At 33.3% G+C, this 22523-nt stretch overlaps 7 protein-coding genes across 7 annotated transcripts in view; 4 read left to right on the forward strand and 3 right to left on the reverse strand.

Annotated features, from left to right (window-relative positions):
* Positions 1-2107, reverse strand: part of ftz-f1 (ftz transcription factor 1) — a 96529-nt gene extending 94422 nt beyond the window's left edge. The window contains exon 1 of the mRNA XM_018538530.1: positions 989-2107. Coding sequence (XP_018394032.1) covers positions 989-1316 — 328 coding nt within the window. The 5' untranslated portion in view covers positions 1317-2107. The remainder of the gene's footprint in view (positions 1-988) is intronic.
* Positions 2108-4794: 2687 nt separating this feature from the next.
* Positions 4795-7611, reverse strand: Mcad (Medium-chain acyl-CoA dehydrogenase). The gene is made up of 10 exons (XM_018538279.1): positions 7520-7611; positions 7266-7344; positions 6755-6922; positions 6511-6611; positions 6245-6325; positions 6041-6171; positions 5848-5956; positions 5616-5756; positions 5249-5524; positions 4795-5132 (listed from the first exon to the last, which is right to left on the reverse strand). Exons 1-10 carry the CDS (start codon positions 7532-7534, stop codon positions 4980-4982), a joined length of 1254 nt encoding a protein of 417 aa, XP_018393781.1. The 5' UTR covers positions 7535-7611; the 3' UTR covers positions 4795-4979.
* Positions 7612-11163: 3552 nt separating this feature from the next.
* LOC108772693 (ejaculatory bulb-specific protein 3) lies at positions 11164-13170 on the forward strand. Its single transcript, XM_018538281.1, has 2 exons — positions 11164-11395; positions 12853-13170. The coding sequence occupies exons 1-2, from the start codon at positions 11194-11196 to the stop codon at positions 13011-13013; spliced, it is 363 nt and encodes a 120-aa protein (XP_018393783.1). The 5' UTR covers positions 11164-11193; the 3' UTR covers positions 13014-13170.
* A 770-nt stretch (positions 13171-13940) lies between these two features.
* On the forward strand, positions 13941-15741 carry LOC108772853 (mitochondrial ribosomal protein L16). Its single transcript, XM_018538491.1, has 6 exons — positions 13941-14089; positions 14190-14258; positions 14345-14502; positions 14749-14880; positions 14967-15077; positions 15526-15741. Exons 1-6 carry the CDS (start codon positions 14047-14049, stop codon positions 15739-15741), a joined length of 729 nt encoding a protein of 242 aa, XP_018393993.1. The 5' UTR covers positions 13941-14046.
* A 620-nt stretch (positions 15742-16361) lies between these two features.
* On the forward strand, positions 16362-16783 carry Dpm3 (Dolichyl-phosphate mannosyltransferase subunit 3). The gene is made up of 2 exons (XM_018538519.1): positions 16362-16583; positions 16675-16783. The coding sequence occupies exons 1-2, from the start codon at positions 16362-16364 to the stop codon at positions 16747-16749; spliced, it is 297 nt and encodes a 98-aa protein (XP_018394021.1). The 3' UTR covers positions 16750-16783.
* A 2007-nt stretch (positions 16784-18790) lies between these two features.
* On the reverse strand, positions 18791-20857 carry Rad23 (UV excision repair protein Rad23). The gene is made up of 6 exons (XM_018538400.1): positions 20619-20857; positions 20464-20536; positions 20035-20188; positions 19670-19840; positions 19261-19595; positions 18791-19142 (listed from the first exon to the last, which is right to left on the reverse strand). The coding sequence occupies exons 1-6, from the start codon at positions 20682-20684 to the stop codon at positions 18856-18858; spliced, it is 1086 nt and encodes a 361-aa protein (XP_018393902.1). The 5' UTR covers positions 20685-20857; the 3' UTR covers positions 18791-18855.
* Positions 20858-21570: 713 nt separating this feature from the next.
* The window catches only part of LOC108772861 (ankyrin repeat domain-containing protein 40), a 1603-nt gene continuing 650 nt past the window's right edge, over positions 21571-22523 (forward strand). The window contains exons 1-2 of the mRNA XM_018538503.1: positions 21571-21771; positions 22016-22320. Coding sequence (XP_018394005.1) covers positions 21653-21771; positions 22016-22320 — 424 coding nt within the window. The 5' untranslated portion in view covers positions 21571-21652. The remainder of the gene's footprint in view (positions 21772-22015; positions 22321-22523) is intronic.

Here is a 22523-nt window from a genome sequence, read left to right on the forward strand (position 1 = left end):
GCAAAGACAGGAGGGGGGGCGGAGGAGAAGGAGGTGCAGAAAAGAAAGAGAAGAAAAAGACGGAAGTAGAGGGGGGGTGGGTACGGAGAGGGAGGAGGGGGGGTGCAGCGTGGACGTAAATAAAGGCGGCCGAATCTCGTTTCGACGAACCGCTATTTTGCTCGCGAAGGAGGGGAGGGGGGGGCGGGTATGCTGCAACCAGCGGCATTCATAAAGAAGCTACTTGAAGGCTGTCTGTTCTAAATTCGAGACGATGACGGACGGACGGACGGACGGGAGAGACGACTTCGCGCGCGCGACTCGACTTCGGAATTTCGCTCCGAAACGTCTGTTGCGCCACTGCAACATCGCTACGCAAAAGCCGGCACTAAATCAGGAACGCGGAGCCGTCGTTGTCTTCTCCGCGAGCGTGATCCACGTGATTGCGATCAAGTGCACTTGGGCGGGAATCGGAGTCGCACGCGCGAACAAGTTGCACGTTAAGCGAATTGCATTACAAATTTACTTTTTTTTTTCCTCTCTCTCTCTCTCTCTCTCTCTCTCTCTCTCTCTCTCTCTTTTTCTTTATAATATTACAAGTCTCGCGTTTTCTGTTCTGCTTCTGGAGTTCTCGAGGAAAAGGGAAAACGTTTCAGCTTTTTAATTCTCTGTGGGCCCGAGTCGATGAAAACAAAGGGAGTCCCGCGCGAATTCGGAAGTGGCCGGAGAATCCACGCGGCATCAATGCGCGGGCGCGCGCGAGCGATGCAACAGACGACAGAGGATTCGAGACACGAGGAGGAGGAGAAGAAGAGAGAGACGGAAAGAATGAGAGAGAGAGAGAGAGAGAGAGAGAAACGTGAGAGCGAAGCTTGGAAAGAGAAAGAAGACGGTGAGAGCGAAGCCTGGAAAGAGAAAGGAGAAGGGAGGAGGGCGGCGGGGAAGGGGTTGGCAAGCGGCACATTAGCGACAACAAAGAGACTCGAAGAGCGAGAGTCATTGAGGTTACCTGCGACATCCGTGACGGCTACGTCGACGATCAGGTTGACTCTCTGTCGCGACTGTTGTTGTTGTTGTTGATGTACTTGTTGATGCAGGTTGCCTTGCTGTTGAGATCCCAAGGGCAGACTACCGGCGCTCGTAGCGGTACTCTCCGTCAGGATCACCGTTGGCACCGCGGCGGCGGCGGCGGTCGCGACGGTGGCGGCAGCGGAGGAGGAGGACGAAGACGACGTGGATGATTCCGCGAGGGAACCCGCCGTCGTCACGATGCCGGCATTGTTGTCGTAGACCGTCGTGGGCGTCTCACCCTCGCCCTCCCCTGTCCTCGCAGCCATTCCGGGCCTCGCGTGTCCCGGCGGGTAGACGGACAGACAGACAAACGGACAGACAGGATTCCCTCCACTTCTCCCTGCACGTTGTTCCCGTGAGCGCACGCACTTCTCCTCGGAAGAACACCTACACTCTTTTACGTACTCCCTTTTGCGCGCTCTCTCTCTCTCACTCTCTCTCTCTCTGTCTCGTTCTTTCTTCCTTTCTTTCTTTCTCTTTCTCTCCTCAAGGTAACGTGCGCTCTCCGTTCCCACTTTTTCCACGTTCACTCTCTCTTTCTATCTTTCTCTCTTTCCCGCCCTCCTTCCCGCCAACGTCTCGTATACTCGCTTTCGCTCTCGTGCGCTCTCCTACCATACTCTCTCACTCTCTCTCTCTCTCTCTCTCTGACACCCTTCTCCGTCACTCTCGCGCACGCTCACGAGTTGTCTCCCCTCTCACTCCCTCTGTCTCCTTTCACGACACACGCTGGTCAGCGCGCCGTGTCCGAGACGTACCGAAACTGCACCGCCGGCCACGGTTAACTCGCTCGCTCGCTCTCTTTCTCTATCTTTGTCTACGTGTCTCTCTCTCTTTCTCTCGTCCGTCTCGTCAGTCGAACGTCGGTATATCACGGGACGGCGGCATCGCAGGTACACGCACACGCCACGTTTTACCGAAGAAAAGAGCGGAGGTGACGCGCGCGGTATTCGTTAACCTCCCGTTCCCGGTCGGCCCGCGAAAAAATGGAACGTTAGACAAATGTAGGTCTGTAGGCCACTTCACTTACACTTTGCATCGGCACGGGCACTCCCTAAGTCAAGCGAGCGTCCGGCGCACTGTCGCGCACTGACAGCACGAGAGCAGCCAGGACCGTAGCGGCCGCGCGCCGCCCGCCATACATTCGCATTTTTTTTTCTCTCTCATCCGCCGATCTTTCCGCGCTCTCCTATTTCCTCCTTCCTATTCGCGATAAACGGGAAGACGCGCGCGAACGGATCGACGTCGCGGCTCGAAGTCTCGACTCTCTCGCGACGACACGGGGAAACGAGTTCCCGCGCTACATCCCGCGGCCTCGAATTCACGCGGAAATCGCTCCGGAGATGATCGCTCGCGATAAAGCCCGTGGGGTCTACGGGGTTATGTGCGCGTGACGATCTTCGCGTGTCGCCCCGATTCGTATCGCCGTCGTCGTCCAGTTCGCGTCTTCCTCGCGCTCCCCACACCCCGGTGGCGCCGAGCTTGGCTTGTACGGCAGTGGGCGAACGAAAGGGAAAACCGCGTAATCGCGAGAGCGCACACACGCCGGCGTTCGCTTTCTCGCTCGCTACCAAGACGGAGCGCCGTCGCTTCCGAGATACAGAGAGATTAGAGACGGAGGTAGATAAACAGAGAGAGAGAGAGAGAGAATTCGAATCCGTTACATGCCGCTGCCTCGGTCGGTGCAGAGACCCGGTACCTTCGTGCCGATTACGGCACTGCGCCTCATCGGCGAGCTCCGTCGCGGGCGGAAAGACGCAATTTCCAAAAGATGTATCCGTCCCCGCTTCCTTCGCCGCCGCCGCCGCCGACGACGACGACGACGAGCCGCAACCGCGACCGCGTCGTTCCGCGGATCTGGTACCGCGGGACAACTCGTGCGCCCGGCTCTCGTTCCTTTCGGCCGTTCTAACGAACCACCGGGGAATTTTGTCACGAACCTCTCCTTTCGCGTGGTCGGCGACACGATTCGCCGCCGCGTCGCGAGGTACGACGATGATAGGCCGAGCTCTAAGTAGGTCAGCTGCCGCGGTGTCCGATCGCCCGGCGCGGGCCGCCCTTACGCGGCGTACGTTGCATAACTCGTCACGCGCGACTTCACCGAGAGTAAAACCGCGTGAAAAAGGCTACGGTCCGACGGACATAATGCGGCCGTAATACGTTTTCAATGAACAATGCACTTGACTAACGCACTCCTTCTCGCGACGCGATCAGCGCCGTCTGTCGCGGAACCGCGCCCGTTTCAAAACGCCGATTGCGCTCGCGATTAAACACGTAGAACGTGGACCGTGTCATCCGCGTATCTATAGTATATCTAATGCGATCGACGAGAATAAGGGAGAATAAGGGACAATCTTCCTCCTTTTCTCTCAACTTTTCCATATCAATTGTACCGTTGAATAGAAAGAGACCGGCCGTCTCTTCCCGCCATATCTCTTTCGTTTTTGTCGACCAATTGTATAACGACGTGGATTGCGCAGTCCATGCTTTATGCTCACATAAAAACGTGTGAATGTGTTGAGCCTTCGATTTATTTCGATTCGAAGGGCTCGAACGAATTTCTTTACGTCATCGTATCGTTAGAAAGTACGAACGTCTTGAACGCGTTAAAAACTCGTATTATCGAGCTCGAAAATGAAAGGAAAAGCTTTTCATAAATTGTGGTCTCTTTAAGGCTTTATATCTTTTCAATAATTTAATATCTGAAAATTAATAAGGATTAATTAATCCTTTTGCGAATTCCAGAAAATATAAGTACGTACATAAAAAATTAAACAACGTACGTCACATATGTCAAAAAATAAAATTGTAATTTTCTAACGTCTCGTGTATTATAAATCTGCTTTTCTTAATTCTTTGTTAATTTTTGCACTCACTTATTTTTTATTGACTTTGTTGTACTTTTCCGAATTAAATTGAGAGAATTTTTTATTTCATCTTACAAAAAATTGCATTTCCTGTATAGATACATATAAACAAAATTAAGTATAAAATTAACTGATATAAATTGTAAAATCGATAAATAATCACCGCACAATTCGTATAAGCTGAAAATTATAAATTTCACGAAAAAATATTATTAACCATCTGCTGTAACCTAAGGCATTCTCTTATTCATTTATTTGTAATTGATATATGAAGTATATGTATATATAAATATATACATAGATGTAAATGTACATATATATATCGCTAAGTATAAAAATTTCATCGTTTATATTATATATAGTAATGTATTCAATATATATACAACATATTCAATGTATATATAATCGAATATTATATCGAACAATTTAATATATAATATAAAAATATATATTCGATATATATAATATAATATATATATAAATTTATTATTATTATAATCAAAAGATATGTGTTTAAAAAGTAATTTGTTACCGTTTCATTTGCACCCATCAGAAAAAGTAACTCGTTAACGTTATCATTACTCTATAAGTATCAAATCGTTACAATTTCGTTCACCGAATTGATCTTTTTTCAAAGTGACATTTATTACAATTATCTATATCGCTAATTGATCGACTTAGCTTAAGATCTACAATATATAGTATGATTAATTTTAAAATGGTCAAACACATAACACTCTTGTTTAAAAACTCACTTATACACGTTTCGTACATGTGTAGTGTACAAAATAATAATAAAACGTTTACATTCATTGCACTTACTTAAAAATGTAACTACATATGTTATCATCATTGCTAATAATAAAATAATAGCGTCTCAGAGTTTTTGAACATGGCCGGAGACGCTACCGCGTCTCCTGATACAATGTCGTTATCTCAAGTCATTATTTGAAAAATAATTGTAATGATAACGTGTTACTTCTCAATCTTATACCTTATAAAATACTACATATAAATATAAAAATAAATTTTATGATACAATTTAATTCGACGTACAGTTATTTAGTTATTCTTTTGTTTAGCTTCGTCAATGAGAGCACGCGATATAATCAGTCTTTGAATCTGCGCAGTACCTTCATATATCTGATAAATTTTGGCATCGCGCATAAGTTTTTCCACTGGATACTCAGAATTGAAACCTGCACCACCGAAAACCTAAAAAAAATTGTCATCGACGATAAATTATAAGAACATCAACTTAATCCTCTTACCAACTGTATAGTTTGATACAAAATATTTATATTAATATAAGTTATTGTATTGTAGTTTACCTGTACAGCGTCTGTAGCACATTTATTAGCTATATCTCCGCCATAACATTTTGCAATACTAGCGAGCATTGTAGCACTCGGTAAGTTTCTATCAGTAGCCCAGGCTGCCTTCATCCATGCCATTCTAGAAGTCTCAACACCAATAGCCATATCAGCTAGCATGAAACCTATTGCTTGATGCTCCGCTATCGGTTTACCAAATGTTTTGCGTTCCAGCGCATATTTTGTTGCTTCATCCAGAGCTCTTTGAGCTAAACCAGTAGATGCTGCTGCTACCTATAAAGTACTAAATGTAAAAATATGTTTGCACACATCTTATAATCTGAATTTATTCGGCACCTAACGGATAAATTTAATAGAATATTACCGGTGACCGAGTCCTAGTAAAAGTCTTCATAGCTATCTTAAACCCTTCTCCTTCTCCAAGCAATACATTTTCTTCGGGAACGCGAACATCTTCAAATGTTATCATTCGTGTGTCGCTTGCTCTTTGTCCCATATTAATTTCCTTAAAATATGAAAGAAAAGATATGCATCAATAAAAATTTAAGTTAACGAATAAATAGGATAATAATAAAAAATTATCATCAAGAATTTACCTTACGACCGGGAGTTAAACCATCACTTTCACGTTCGACAATAAAACCTGTAAAAGCTTTATTAGCTGGAGCTTTTGGATCTGGATTTGTTCTTGCTAAAACAAAATACCTGTATAATAAGAAGTTGTGTTAAAAGTGTAAATGATACCCTTTAGAATTTATTTAAGACTAAATAATGAAGCACGTCTCATACCAGTTGGCAACACCACCATTTGTGATCCACATCTTTGTGCCATTAATTATCCACTCTTTTCCTTTCTTCTCAGCTTTGGTCATAATACCTGCTACATTAGATCCTGCACCAGGTTCAGTAACGCAATACGCCTGTAAATAATATTACTTAATTTAGACAACATTAACTTTAATTTAATTTTTACAAGTTTAACTTCAGATTTACCGCAACATGTGGCTCTTCTATAAGTCTGCCAAGATATTTCTTTTGCTGTTCTTTCGTTCCAGCTATAATAACTGGAGTTTGCTAAATAAAAATACTTATATAAGTACATATGTATAATTACTACATTAAATAAATTAAAATATATAATTTTAAAAGAATTAGAAATTAATAAAATTTTAAAGAAAAATTAAACTATATTTTTAATTTACACTGAAAAAGTTAGAATATTATATAATATTGAAGCAAAATACTGTCGATAAACCTACTCCAAGACCTGTGGTTTCTATTGCAGTTGCTACTCCTGTACAACCATAAGCCAATTCTTCCGTAACCAAGCACGAATCAAAAATATTAGCTTCCATACCACCTAAAATAGATTATAATTATTATCAATCTTATTTTTTTTACATCTCTAATATTATTTTTTATTCTAGCAATATTATTATAATAGTTTATATGTAGGATATATGTGTCTATATGTATAATGTAATTCTGATAAATCAAACATACCACAATGTTGTGGAATATGTTTGTTCAAAAGACCAATACTCCACGCCTTTTTAATAATGTCCCATGGATATTTTCCAGTTCGATCATACTCTGCAGCTACTGGAATAATCTCTTCTTTTGTAAATTTCCGTGCTAACTCTTGCATTTCCTTTTGAGTATCTGATAATTCTAAAACAATTCAATGAAATAATAATAATAATCCTATTTTAAAATCAGATAATATATGTAATTTGCAAAGATCTGTAAAAAATTTCAGTTTCTCTCTTGATTTAATGGCAATTAAATGACAATCAAATAACAAAGTCTTGCATTTCTATTTCTTGATACATTTAATTCAATTTATCTTGTTTGAGACATATATTATTTATGATTGTAGTTATGTAAATAAGAATATTTCTGTGTATATGTATATTTGTTTAAATCTTTTTTGTTTTTTTAAGGTTCTATTCTTATACTCTGATTATTTATCTTTAAACACTCTATACTTCGTAAGATATAAATATATACCAACCAAAATTATATCCTTGAACAGATTCGGCAGTTGCTGAGAAAGATCGTACCACTTTCTGATACGATCTTGGATTAAATACCTGAAAAAATTATTGATTTCAAGATATACAAATAAATAATTAACTCAAATAATACAACAGTGCAGCTATCACTATATAATTACGAACGGAGCATACAAAAGTTAAAAAAAAACTATACATCAGTGATTTCAATAATCAAACAAAATTGCACAATTAGCATTTTTTTGTCACTTACCTTCCTGAGCATCATGACGTACAACGATACTTTTTTTTAGACAGAAATAAAAGACGATATTATCCGTAATTATTTTCCTTTGACGAAATCGATGACAGTGCGACAATTATAGTTTGGAAATAAAATCAAAGCAGAAAAGATAACGATCAAAGGTAATCAATTATTTGCCACTGTACAGGTTTAAAGTACAAAGTTCAACATAATAAAAGTAGGGATAAACGCATCGAATTCTAGTTAGATACATATATATATATATACATAAGCGGAAAATAAATCTTTCATTAATTCTTTCTCGAAGTAAAAAATGTTAATGTCGTATTTTATTTTGACGAGATTTTAAGCAACTAATTCAGTCTTTCCTGTCATGACGAAATATACGTAAACCGACGTAAATAAGGAGAAAAGTGGAATTATATAGGACGTGGAAGTGTGGAACTCCCGTACACTAGCGCACCAATGTATTTTTAGTTACATGGAACTAAGTAGATACATCTGTTTTCAGACACAGTCGATAAAATATATTATATAATATTAGCGTCTCTCACAAACTTTTATACTATAATAAACTTCTATTCTCTCTCTCTCTCTCTCTCTCTCTCTCTATATATATATATATATATATATATATATAATATATATACTACATGCTTCTCTATTTACTATATTTTTTTCTATACACTGAGAAAAAATATCTTAATTTTTATTCAAAGAAATATTTCTTTGCTCTTTGTTATTTAAAAAAATTATTTCTTTGAATCAATAAAAATTTCTTTGATTTTTTTGTACTTAAGAAATATTTTAATTTTAAAGAAATTTTTATTGATTTAAAAAACATTTTTTTTATACCAGCAAGGAAAAATATTTCTTGGAAATTGAGTTTTTTCAGTGTACACATACTATACTTCTATAGAAATCTGTGATGTCTACGTTTACAAAGCATGATGCTGTGTGATGTTGAAAAACTATAATTATGTAACCATGAATAGATACGGCTATAACATATATATCTACGGAGAATGACACATTTGAAAAGGACATATTGTAATTAATATAATAATAACTTATGTTATATTGTTTTATGTTTTATATGGATTCGGGATCACCGAGGATGTAGACGAGGAGAATAATTAATTTTTCACTTTTGATGTACTTTTCACAACTGTAGATAACTTTTATTTGGTAAAAATGTTACACTCGATTTCACCCTATATACATTTTTCAAATCTCAAGTACGCGTGTAATACCTTTAATTATTATTCGGATAACCGACGGACATAATAAAGCAAAGTTGTCAAGAATTATTAAGATCAACGTTCGCACATCCGTCATCTCGTTTTTATTCTATATTTTTTAGGTCGTTCTTGTCAAAATTTGGCAATTGCCCATCAGAAATTCGATAATCGATCAAAGACAACGATTACGCAACAATTGAGTCCGTGTTTCTTATAATAACTCATATTTTTCTCGCTCAGGATCATACATTATTATAATATTATTACAATATTTTATTTCGTTGTTTATTTCGTCAATAGTTAATAATCGTTCGAAATGGATTCAATTATCATTTGTGCAATAAGTACTTAATTAAATTCCCGCGTATGTATTACTTATTTTTGTAAATTTTTATACACATATATATAGATTTGTATGAACAAATATTATATTGCAAAATGTTTTAAAATTATGTTAATTATTATAAAAATAAAAAAATTATACATTTAATAAGAAAAGAGGATCGCTGAATAGAATATATAATTACAAAACATTTTTATTTCTATTACAGATAAATGTTCTTATAATAAATTCTTTTGAAAAATAATTCTAGATGTATAAGAAACATTTATGATGTGAATGTCACAATTAAATGATGTAAATAATACTGCATACGGTTGTTATGATCATATAGTTTAAGAATTTTATTTGTGCATTTTGAACTTTGAAATGAGGAAATGAGAGATATAATGTAAGAAATGGATTTTTCTATTGTGTTTTCACATCGAAATACATTGTTTCATCTTTCTTTTTCGTAAGCTACTTGTCCATTATCCATATGGAAAGAAAAGTTTTCGATAATTTTGCTATTCAGTGGTATCTATTTAGTTGTAAGATGAAGTCATAGCAGGAAAAGTTTATTTAATTATTTCAACAGGTGAAAGAAACAAATAGATTGTCTTCTCTGTGGTAACATAACCGCGATAAACAATCATATAATACCTTGATTAATTGCGATTCTTAGAATATTTAATGTACCTTGTATTTTAGACTTGTGACTAACACGCAATACGTAGTTTTCTATTTTGTTTTTCACAATACATGGCATTCGATCATACGATTATTATCAATGTATGACTATTTTCAGCAAAAACGTACGTAATTTTAAAATAATTTATATTAAAGTACGATTATATATTAAATGATTAAAGAGATAAAGACAACTCAGTGAGAAATGTCATTGTCAATGAGGAATCGACGTTGATTTAATGATTTCGACGTCGAATCGACATCAATTCGATGACGATTCCATTATCATTTCTCACTAGGAAAGATAGATCTTTTAACGTCTGGAACTAACTTGATTCATAAATCAGTATAAGTAGCTACTTAATCAGCACTCAATAATAAAAAAATTTTAGTATTTTTTAAATACTTATTTAATGAAAAAATATTGAGTAAACATTAAAAAAAATATTATTTAAATATTGTGTGTGCTGATGTGAGTAGCGATTTGAGCTATTAAAAAAAAATGCTGCAAATATACAGGGGTATCTTAATAATAATATATAAACTAGTTATAAACTCTTTTTGTTCAAAACAAATTAACAATCATAAATAAGAGGCAATAAAGAGTCGAACGTTGTTGACAGTGCGAAAAAAATTCTTAATTAATCTTATAATTAACTTGAAGATTACCAATCGAACGTTTCGGTCTGTAATTTAGACCATCTTCAGCGACAATAAAATAATGATACAAAATTTCATTTACTTCGAGTTAGAATACAGGGGTATCCCTGCATTTTCCATAACTTTAACAATATGTTCCACGAACTAAACTAAACAAAAATGTTATATGCATCTTTAAATGTTTTATCAAAACGTTACAACAAAAATATAAAATATGTAAAAAAAAAAACGATCTTGCAGTTTTTCAAATTACCGCATATGTCAGTACAATTGTTTGATATCAATGTAATTTTGATAATTTATCCACCTTTTTTATATAAAGGTTAAAGATCTTCCTACACGGAGCGAAGGATTTCTTAAAATTTACCCTGAAAATATAATAATTACAGTAAAATACAAAAAATATTTAAAGATTTTTACCATGCACTTTAGTAAAATTAATCATACTTATTTTATTGTAATTTTATTAATGAATGTGAGAGATTTACATAAAAATTCTTCAAAATACAATGTTGATTACCATATTTTCAGGATAAATTTTAAGAAATAATTCTTTTCATGTATGAAGATTAAATCCTGTAGCCTCGCAAAAAATTGTCTTATTTTTTCCTTTTATTCTAATTAGGAAGATATATTATCATCGGTGTGTAAGATGTTTTATGTGACGTAACAACTTTTTTGCTACGGCTAATCTCTATAAATGGAATGGACTGCTGATTGACTGTGTAGTAATTTCACTGAGAGTTAGTGCAAAAGGTAGAAGAGTTTAAACGATGGCTCGATTAAGTCTCACCGTAACGATTATCGCCATTGCACTGGTATGCGTATTCGCGGCTGAGAAAGAGTTATATTCGGATCGGTACGACGATATCAATATCGAAGACATTTTGGCAAACGAAAAATTGCGAACGCAATATTACAACTGCTTGGCGGGCATCGCACGATGCAAAACAGCAGATGCGAAATTCTTTTCTGGTATATATATTCTCACATTACACGCATATATTATATGTATATGGAATATTTTATATTTATCGTGTTATTTTTTTCTCTCTGTCGTTTTGTGATCAATTAAAACTAATGCTTTCCTTACTATATAAGGAAATAATTATAAGAGAATAGCTGAGGCATTTGTAGCTCTCGAGCGAGTAATTAGCAATTATCTTAACAAAGGATCTACGATCAATTAAGTCAGATATAAAAGTATCGTAATTGAAATAAATTCAGTTAATTTCAAATGAGCTTCGCTATATTTTAATTTTAGAAGCTTTTTCGTCGATTATTAAAGATGATTAAACTAGAAATGTGTCGTTCTAATAAATTTACCGAATATATTAATAACAGTATAGTCGAATAATCCATCGATCATTAATTTATTATTATTGTGGTAATTAAATTTTATCCTGCAATTACACATGAGGAAACTGAAAAAATGAATTTTATTTTAAGCAAAAAAAGGAACGTAAATTGGAAATTAGAGTTCATCTAGTTGGAATAAAACAAATTTAAAATTAAAATTATGTATTGGGTCTAATAGGTCTAATTTGAATTGACAATTCTCATTTCTAATACAAAAAATAGATTATTCTCGAATACATTCAAACATATTGCATATTTTTTATGAAAAATATGAAAGATTTAAATATCTGTATAGTAAAAAATATACAGAAGATAAATAATAAATAGTTAATTAATAATCAAATATGAGATATTTTACATCAAATCGCAAGCATCTCTCTTTCAACATCGTAATTTTTATCTATTTCTTTTTAATTTAACTGATATTCTACAGATAAAAAATATGAGACATGTATTTTGTGGAAAAAATTTGAGATTTTTTTTTGTGAAGTTATTCACACTTGTAAAATGTAGAAATATTCATTTAAAAAAAAAGTAGCTCATACGAACATTTAAATTATTATATCATTAGTCATACAAAAAAATGTAAAAGCTTGATTTAAAAAGTTTTTAATTTAAAGACTATCAATTAGATTGACCAATTGTTGCTTCATTCTTCGAATAAATAAAGTTTCTTAGAGAGAGAAATGTGCCGAACAAAAAACAGACTGTCATCTTATTACACCGTGTGTACTACTTCAGGATTATACTATCATGGAACAAAATCGGAATGGATTCTGATCGGAATTATTCCGTTTTCCTTAAAAAACGCAATATAAATCTAGGAAATAATTGAACAATTCCGATCGGAATCCATTCCTACTTTGTTCCATGATAGGTACTCGCAGATAGTGCAGAAACAAAAACAGACCTATAACTTGCAGTAATGCTGAGAAATAATGCGACGTTTTTATATAACAATTTTCAAATATACCTTTTTTCTCATGTTTTTGTGGATTTGTTTTTAATGGACGAGTTTTTTAATTATGTTAATACGGATAGGTGTAAAACTTAATTTCTCGTTGTGGTTTCAGATGTCATAGGTGAAGCTTTGCAAACTCAATGTAGGAAGTGCACCGAAAAACAAAAGAATCTTTTAGACACCTTAGTTGATTGGTATACAAAGAATAAGCCCGAAGATTGGGAAACATTCATTAGGAGAACGATAGAGAGAGCCCAAAAGAAAAATGCTTAAAAAGCGAAGACTTTGACTTGCTGATAACAAAATCGACAAAAGCTCCAATGAAAATGATGGCTCATGAAATGATAATTTATCTGATGTAATAATGAAATTATTACATCTGAAAACTAATTCAGTGTACAGAGAAGAAACTAATATATATGTAGATAATATTATGTATAGTGTTATGTTGATAGAATAAAAATAGAAATTAAATTCGATTTTGTTCTCTTTATTATATAACGTGTCATCAATTTAGCGCTATTATTAATTATATCTATAGTATTTTTATATTTTATATTTTATATGTGTATATTAAAAGAAATGGAAAAGAAATTATATATATATATATATATATATATATATATATATATATATATAGTTAATGTTTACATAGCATACTACGAGCAATTTATATATTATTATAGTTTAATTTATAATTGAGGTATTTATTTACAAAATGGTAATATATTGTAAATTATCTGCTCGATTTCAATATTGAGAATAAAAATTCTGAAAATTTTTAAATGCGCAAAATATACATACAAAAACAAATACAAAAAAATTAATTGTTACAGGCATCCTTATTTATTGAATTAATTTTTATATATTTGACTATTTAAAGAAAAATTTGTTTTCCATCACTAATTGAATTTTATAGAGATATATATTTTATTATGATAAATTTATAAATATATCTATGTAGATTTTATTTTCGAAATACTATTAAAAATATTATTTGAATTACTTAGCCTCAGTAATTTCACATCGTAGATCTCTGGGCAATAATGGAATAATATTGATATTATCAACTGTCGATATACATTTTTTATTAATAAAATTTATGTAGTTCACCGAGAGATGGCTAAAAAAAACTCACTATTTGTATGTTGCTTGAAATCTCCAAAATTTCTGCACTTATAAGATAATTGAAGAAGAAAATTCGCACACAAGGAGAAATTATTTATTTTTTTTTGCTTCGAAATTCGAATCACTCAGCGATTTGTGATAACTATAAACTAAAAAGATATATCTTTTTAACCTAAAAATGATACAAACTTCTAAGAACATTGCCCGTCTTTTACTTTCCAGTAAGTGTTTTCAATGTGATACCTTTTTAGAAAACCAGATATATTTAAAAACATCTCTTCAGATTTTTACGTTACTTTTCACATTGTGATATTTTTATAGCATGGCAATCCGTATCCATAACACCAGTGGCTGGTTTAAAAATCTTTCCTTCACCAATAAAATTTGGTGGTAAGCATACAAGATAGTTATAGATAAATATTATTATCAATATTAAAGATGCTAATTTGACATTATATCTATTATATGATTATTAGATATTGAATTTCCTGAGCGACCAAAACTTAAAATAATGGAAAAAGTTCCACAATTTCCATCAGGAATGCGTCCCCCTAAAATGCAAAAGCGTTTAAGATATATGCGGGGTCCAGAAACTGTGCACAATTTCCTTATGTACAGACAATTTGGCATCATTGTACGTCTTCATTTTTAATACATTTAAGCCAGTATTATAGTTGATTCTTATATTTAAAATTATCTTAAATACAGGTTAAAATATAAACCAATCAAAGTTAACATCTTAAAATATTACTTAACATGCTTAAAATGAACACAAACTACAAATATTATTTCTAGGACAGTATTCATAGATAATTTTTATTTACAGCTCTTAGTAATAAAGAAAATCTTAGAGATGTATTATCATTTTCTTGAATTGTAGGCTACAGGAGGAGGTAGATTAAAACATAGTCACTTCGAGATGATACGTTTAACAATTGGTAGAAAACTCGATCAACAAAGGATGTTTGCAATTTGGCGTATAGATCCACCGTGGCAACCAGTTACAAAAAAGGTTTAATATTTATGATATAACAGATCATACAATATGGGATACTAAAGAAATACTTTCTTACTATAATAATTATGCTTGTTATTTAGGGACAAGGACAACGTATGGGTGGAGGTAAAGGTGCTATTGACCATTATGTCACTCCTATTAAAGCAGGACGAGTCATTATAGAGATTGGTGGCCATTGTGAATATTTTGAGGTATTTTGATGATATACTGATTTTTAACATTTTTTAAAGTAACTTATCAAATGGCACATATATGAGACTAAAAGGTATCTCAAAGATGTCTTTAGAAAATTCTTGGAATTTTAGATAGTGTAACCTTGTTTTTCTATATTTTGTTTCAAAATTTTTTGACCATAATATTGATTTCATGAATTTTTTATTTCAATAAGTCTTCAAATTCCCGAACTCACAATTCTTGGGATTTTTAAAATTCTTAAAATCTTAAGTAGTGCTATCTTCTTGATTTCTTCATATTTTATCAAGTTTCGTGAATTTAGATTTTTGTGTTAAAAATTTACTTATTTTTGCATCATGCATAGAAATATAAATTAAGTGGGACATGAGATACATATTAGAAATTGACTTCTAAGTAGAAAATGTAAATAAATGAAAATATACTGATACATAAAATTTTTTTTAGGTAAAGAAAGTATTGAATCAAGTAGCAAATCAACTACCGTTCAAAGCTGAAGCAGTCAGTCAAGAAATTCTAGATAGAAAGGCAGCTAAAAGTAAATGGTTAGAAGAAAACAATTTACATTTGTGGACTTGGAAATATATGGTTCAGAATAACATGCTTGGTTGCCAAAAATGGATATCACCAGTTGATAAAATATGGTTTAATAAATATTTGTAAATAATGAAAATATATGTTTAAAGAAAATATGTTTGTATTTTTTCTTTCTGAAATTATAAATTACTTCAGTATAATTAACATTATCCAAATATAAAAAAAAAGAATAATCTAGAATAGTGATTGTCCAGTTTTCATGAAGAAGAAGGTTTGAGCATGTAAATCCAGACCTTACATAATCAGGACAAGTATCTCTTCATTCTGATTGGTTGGAAATCGCAAATCTTGACGCATAGTCCAACACGGGCTTAATGTTTGTGTAGCTTCCATTTCACAAGTTACATCTCACACATTCCTTTCGATTATTTCTTATTTTTATGGAATATATGTATATATGCGAACATATCTCTTAAATTTTTGAGGTTAAAACTATAAAAGTATGTATAACACATGTTAACACATTAATATTTGATAATGACACAAAAACTCCAGTGAAACTGATACGAAATTTTTTATCATATAAGTATATTATAATATGAAATTTATAGATGTGCACATTATCTTCTCAAAATAACTTATTTATATTTAATTAAAAAGTCAAGTTGTTTTTTGATAAGCATTTTGTTATAATTTGTTAAAAATGATAAATAACTAGAAAAAATGATACAAATCTTTTTTTACAGATGACAAAATTACTGGAGTGGCTATCTTGTACAACAGTAATCTTTGGCGTGTGGTATGCTACAATTACAAGCAACTCTACTCTTGCCAAGGAATGGCGTGAAATTATACTTTTTCTTCCAATTATCTCCTTATTTCTCTTTGGATTATATGCAATTACTGTCGTCTTGTTCAGGGTATTCACTTTTAATACCTGTGAAAGTGCAGCTATCGAACTTCAGCAAGTTAGTTATTTTTTTTAAGACATACTTGTGTATATATATATATATATATATATAATATTGTTATCTAATGCCTTGTTGCTTTTTCTTTTAGCAAATAGAAGAAGCTAAAAGAGATCTTCAGAGCAAAGGCGTAATATTACAAGGGACTGATGTTTCAACTTCATAAAACTTTTATAAATAGTATAATGTAAAATATAAAAAAAAACAATGACTTTTCTAATTTGTATATATATAATTTTGTAAATATATAAATTTCTTAAAGTTTGATATGATCTTATGGGCTGCATTCAGCAAAAAAAGCAGCTTTACAACTGTTGTAAAATTCTTTAATATGGTTGATTTTTTCTTTAGTTCCTTACTGGATCTAAATGTATGAACCAATCATATTCAAAAATTTTACAACAGTTGCAAAGCTGTTTTCTCTGCTAAATGCAGCCATGTATATTTGTAAAATTCATCTAGACCATGCAATATGTTGCAAACAAAATTTTGCTTATAAATTGAATTTGAATTTTTTAACAAGTAATTTATAATATTTGTGGTTATTTATACTATTTTTTATATTGGTGTATAAAGACTAGGTAAAGTTTTTTAATTATAAATAGACATCTTGACTAATAAAGTACCTTTAACATTATTAAGTTTTTAAGAGAATATAGATACATATATTTTTAAGTGTCATAATTATGTTTTTACATCTAAATGTCTATGTATAGCAGTCTTTATAGCATTGGAGAACAAAATGCATGTGTTCAAATCTATAAAATTATTAGTAGTAATATAACGGGCTAACTTTGTGGAAATCGTAATTTATTCATTTATACTATGTATTACAAGTGTGTTGAGCACACAACAGAGAATGTGTTCTGTTATAACAGCAGTTCTTTTCTATTAATTTCTCTATTTTTATAAAAAAGAAGGGATAAAACTTGTCAGCATAACAGATTGGAATTTTATGCATTGTTACTATAACTCTCCAACGAATAATTCTTTATATTATTTTTGCACTAAATATATGTAAGAGCGATGAAAATTTTTCAATATTTATTATTGTTTCAATGATATTAATAAGTAACTGTATATGGTACAAATTTAAGAATTAAGAACTTCCTACTTATGTAACATGCATAAATGCGTACATATGTATGTATGTTATTATGTAATATATGAATTAAATTATTCTTTGTGTTTCAAAAAGATTAATATTGTTTTGTGCTGTGAAAAGAAAGATATAAACAAACACATGTCATATTTGAAATAGTATACTTTTATATAATCTAATCGTAATAAAATTTCGATATGATATATGTAACAATGTATTTAAGGGTTTTTTTTATTGAAGATTATTTAATAAATACATGATAGCTAAACTGTCTTCTTGAATTATGAATGATTAAATAAGCAAAAATATCACATTACTAGTAAAAATGTAACGTTATATTTAAATCATAAACATTAAGTTCCAAATAGATTAAGAGATTATATATATGGGAAATTACTTATTTTATGACAAACTATAATTTACTGAATTGTGACATGCGTGTATCATAGGAAAGCTTTTTAACATTTAAATTAGTTCATCAATTATCATTTAAAAATAGAAAATCTCTTTGTGTATACATACATTAATACGAAGATATGCAAGTACACATACCCAAACAGATGAATTCTATAATTTTTATATCAGAAAGCCGAGAAATATACAAAATGCACTTATTATACCTACATGCAAACATTTAGATATGTATAAAACATACCTTAACGCGAGAGTGAACACATCTTCAATTTATATATGCCCAACCCTCAATATATAACTACTGCAAGGTATTCTTCTGCAGAGTAAGGCTTGTAAGGCTTTCTCATATAAAAATGCAATTATATTGCTCCATATATATCAAAGAAATATAAGATTTTAGAGCACTTGTAGGCTGTAAGGATGGATTTTATAACATCATCTGCTATAAGCAACAATTCTTTCTCTCATAACCATGTGTTAGATATTGAATGAAATGTTTTTAAAAATATGAAACAATGCTTAAAAGAGTTGACATATATGACAATATTATGGTACGCGCCTATCTTTAAATTCAATCGCTTACCAAACACACCAGGATTTTATCTACACAACAAATAAAATAGCATAGATATTGTATATATCTATATACAAAATAAAGATGATTATTGTAAGGTAAAAATGATAATGGTGCGATCATCCACCCTCTGTCAGTCCCGTTGTTTATTCGAAACACCGCGCAAGATCAAAATGAGCGATTCAGTCGTCAAGGTTTTGCGAAAGTAGGAAGTTAGCAGCGAGATTTTCGTTCTTTTCACAGGCGAAATATGCTTGTACGACTAAATGTTCTGGAAAACCTAATGCCTTCAACCTCTCAATAGCTTCTTTGTCTTGTGGTGTTATCTGTATTAAACCAGACCCTAAACCCGTTGCTGCACCCGCGCCAGGTCCACCATTCACAGCGCCTCCTGCAGTAGCAGCAGCCGCTGGTCCTACGCCTCCTCCAGATGGTAAAACTCGCGCCCCTGTTCCTGAGGTAGGTTCCACTATATGAAAAAAAAGGCAAGACAAATTGTATATAATTATTAATATTGTATAATTATTAACTATTATTTTCAGTCGCAATATCAGTGGTGTTTTGATTTAAGCATACACTAGACTAACCAGGTTCGTTGAGCATGCGTACAAATGCTTCCTGATTTTGAGAAATAAGCTGTAAAAGGGCAGGATTAGTGGAACCAATTTGTTGAAGAAGATTGTTCAGCAGCTGTGGATTTTGCTGAATGACCTGACGCATTTGTTGAAATTGTGGCTGCAAACGTAAAAAGGCCAAAGGATCTTGACTCTGATCCTGAAGCTGTGATTCTTGAGCTTCTGGTGGATCTTCAGGTGGGTCTTCGAAGAGTTGCGCTGGTATACCTGTTATGAGATACTCGACAGCTCTATCAGGGTTGTTAAAACTTGCGCGCAATGCCTGTACAACCTGCTCACGTTCATACCTAATTCAAATGATAAGATTATCATATGAATACTAATAATTGCAGTTCAGTATGTCATTTTTCTCTATACATACCCCATGTCCATAATGTTGTTTACCATGGTATTATAATCCTCTCCCATTAGCAAGGCACTTTCTGCTTGACCAGCCGCTGGAGTAGCTGCTACGGGTTGCTCTTGCACATTACTAGCTGCTCGTGTAGTATCCTGAACATTAGGGTTTGAACTAGGTTGTGTAGTTGCTGAGCTACAACAGAAAGATATAAAAGAAAATGAAATAAACTAATGTCTACTCTATATATAATCTGAAAAAATTGTTCTCTCGATAATATTTAGTAAATAATTGTATTTGTTATAATTAATGTTTGATAAAATAAACATTTTACAACAAACGGTGCATTAATTGCGCTTACGCGCAATATATCACAATCCTCAAGTTACCTAGTAGATTCCTCCTTTTTATCACCCTCTGCGCGTTGTTCTTCGCTTGTTTTAGGTGTAGCACCAGTTTTAGGCTTTGTTACCATAACAACTATAAATTTCTTCTCATCGATATTATATTCTGCTAAAGGCTGCTCATCCGCTAATATTTTCCCTGCAAGTGTTTGCACATTGTTACAATCACGGAAGTAAAAAAAAAAAAAATTCGTCATAAACCCCCAATGTGTACGAGACGGAAACATAACCTATGAGCGTTTCTGCAAGATCATTCCTATCCTGAAGTAGCTATATTTAAACATACATGGGCCATGCAATATTTAGTATATTTATTCTAACGTGGATTTTCTCCCAGCTGTGTTGACGAGCACGCCGGGCAGTTGGATAATATGTTCCCGACATATTAGGTTATTTGATGCTGTAAATCCTTACCAGCATATATCAACTTCTGATGTTCGGCGGGGAAACCTTTCTGCGTTTCGATCTTCTCCTTGAGATCTTTGACCTGACAACACGCAAACATCTGAATCATTAACCGTTCAGAGAAGTCGGCTCCGTCGCGATAGATCTTGCCCAATTTTACTTACAGTTTGCGACGAGTCGATCTCTATCGTGAACGTTTGCTGCTGTAAGTTTTTCAGCGTTATAATCATATTGCTGGGGTGGTGAGCTCGCGCAATGTACGTCAAGCAATCGCAAAATTAACCCCGCGTAATCCTCCACGATAAGAATAAAACGGTGTTTTGGGGTAGAGATTTTTTTTCGGCGATGAGTCTGCACTGCCTTAAACAGCTCGCAGGTGTATGAATGTTAACAGTGTGCGACAGTGTGCGGAAAACATATGATAATGGAAGATCTAGTAACGACTACACTACCAACCGCTGGTCTGTTTAGAGAACAATATTATGCTGCATTCACACGGCACACATCTGATCCGTCGATGCGTTAGCCAATAAGAGAATTCGAAGAAAATTATATCTTATAAAATAATAATAATATCAATAATTTTTATAATTTTAGATTATAATTCTTTTTATTTAATATTTTTTTGTTGTACTGAAGAAGGCCGGAACAATGGCCGAAATGTTTACGTAAATTTAATTTTGTTATACATAACACTATAATAAATTAATATTTGCGCATTTATAATCTGCGTTTGCTTATCAAGGCTATTATTTCTTACTTGAAATTTTGAAATATTCAATATTATTTATAATAATAATATTTTCGGGGAGTCTACTTTGGACGTTCTTGTATGGTTCATCTTTCATCTTGTTTTATTTTCAATGTGAAAAAAAGAAAGTTGAATCTTAAGAAAAGTTCAATATCTTGAGATAAAGAAAAAGAATAGTTCTATATTCTTCTATAATGGATATCCTATTGGATGTGTCCAACATATAATACATATATAGTATGAAAATCTATACTCACCTTGTAATATATAAGTAACGTAAACTATAGATTTTCGAAGTCTCGAACAGCGGTCACAGCCTGCGTTTACCAAGTTCTATGGTTTACGCTTATCGTACGTTTGGTGCTCCATCTTTGAGCTGCCTCGCTCGCCTGTAATATTACAAATATGTGACATATTCACAGCGCGGTGCATGTAAATCGTTGCAAAATGGAAAGAATGCTCGAAGAGCGTTTAAGGGAAAGAGTCTGCCTCGACGACACCGAAGCCGTCCAAGATCTCTTGACTCTAGGTGTTGAAGTCAACGCGAGAGAGCCTGTCAGCGGATGGTACTTGTCATTTTAGCTATACTTTCACAGCTTCACGGACAGAACTCATAAAAATACATTTACATATTTCTGATTTTTTTTTAAACCTGCATAAAATTCATTCCAGCTTGTACTCATTAAACAAACTTACATCCTGTTGCTTGAGATATAATACACTCTAATGCCAATGCAAAAATTAGATTTACTTATTGAGATATTTTATAATACCATATTATTCGTTTTTCGTTCATTCCTATTTCTCAAGGACTGCACTACATTGGGCATGCAAACAGGGATACTTAGACATAGTTGTCTTACTCTTGAAAAATGGTGCCGATAAAAATATACGATCCGAGATAGGCGAAACCCCAGCATCTGTCTGCAGCAATCAGCAAATTTTATATCTTCTGGATACAAGTGATGATCTCGAGCGAATCATGTATGACACATCATTACGCGCAGCTCCATCCGCATATGCTCCATCAGATTTTTTGCGCGCTCCCGCAAATTCTTCAAAAGCCAGAAATAATATATATGACAAAAACAGACTTACTTCATCATTTCAAGATGGTTCGATATAAATTAATGTTTTTTTTTTTAGTTACTTGACATTCTGAATTCATCAGCCAAAAAAACAAATCATGATCTTTTTAATAACATTTTTCATTATTGATCATCATTATTGAAAAAAATATAATTATTTTATTCAATCAAAATTGAAACAAAATTGTTTTTAAAAAAATAGTAAATTTATTATATCATATATTATAGCA

Source organism: Cyphomyrmex costatus, unplaced genomic scaffold (genome assembly GCF_001594065.2).
Source record: "Cyphomyrmex costatus isolate MS0001 unplaced genomic scaffold, Ccosl1.0 scaffold193, whole genome shotgun sequence".
Lineage (NCBI taxonomy): Eukaryota > Metazoa > Arthropoda > Insecta > Hymenoptera > Formicidae > Cyphomyrmex > Cyphomyrmex costatus.

Coding starts and splice junctions, on each gene's coding strand:
- LOC108772693 (XM_018538281.1), top strand. CDS start 11,194: ATGGCTCGATTAAGTCTCACCGTAACGATTATCGCCATTGCACTGGTA. Junction 11,396..12,852: donor AGATGCGAAATTCTTTTCTG/GTATATATATTC, acceptor TTGTGGTTTCAG/ATGTCATAGGTGAAGCTTTG.
- LOC108772853 (XM_018538491.1), top strand. CDS start 14,047: ATGATACAAACTTCTAAGAACATTGCCCGTCTTTTACTTTCCA. Junction 14,259..14,344: donor TTCACCAATAAAATTTGGTG/GTAAGCATACAA, acceptor TATGATTATTAG/ATATTGAATTTCCTGAGCGA. Junction 15,078..15,525: donor GCCATTGTGAATATTTTGAG/GTATTTTGATGA, acceptor AATTTTTTTTAG/GTAAAGAAAGTATTGAATCA.
- Rad23 (XM_018538400.1), bottom strand. CDS start 20,684: ATGATTATAACGCTGAAAAACTTACAGCAGCAAACGTTCACGATAGAG. Junction 20,537..20,618: donor AGATCGACTCGTCGCAAACT/GTAAGTAAAATT, acceptor GCGTGTTGTCAG/GTCAAAGATCTCAAGGAGAA. Junction 19,596..19,669: donor AACAACATTATGGACATGGG/GTATGTATAGAG, acceptor CATTTGAATTAG/GTATGAACGTGAGCAGGTTG.
- Mcad (XM_018538279.1), bottom strand. Junction 6,923..7,265: donor TGTTCAAGGATATAATTTTG/GTTGGTATATAT, acceptor GAATTGTTTTAG/AATTATCAGATACTCAAAAG. Junction 5,757..5,847: donor GTTTAACTCCCGGTCGTAAG/GTAAATTCTTGA, acceptor TCATATTTTAAG/GAAATTAATATGGGACAAAG.
- Dpm3 (XM_018538519.1), top strand. CDS start 16,362: ATGACAAAATTACTGGAGTGGCTATCTTGTACAACAGTAATCTTTGGC. Junction 16,584..16,674: donor CAGCTATCGAACTTCAGCAA/GTTAGTTATTTT, acceptor TTTTTCTTTTAG/CAAATAGAAGAAGCTAAAAG.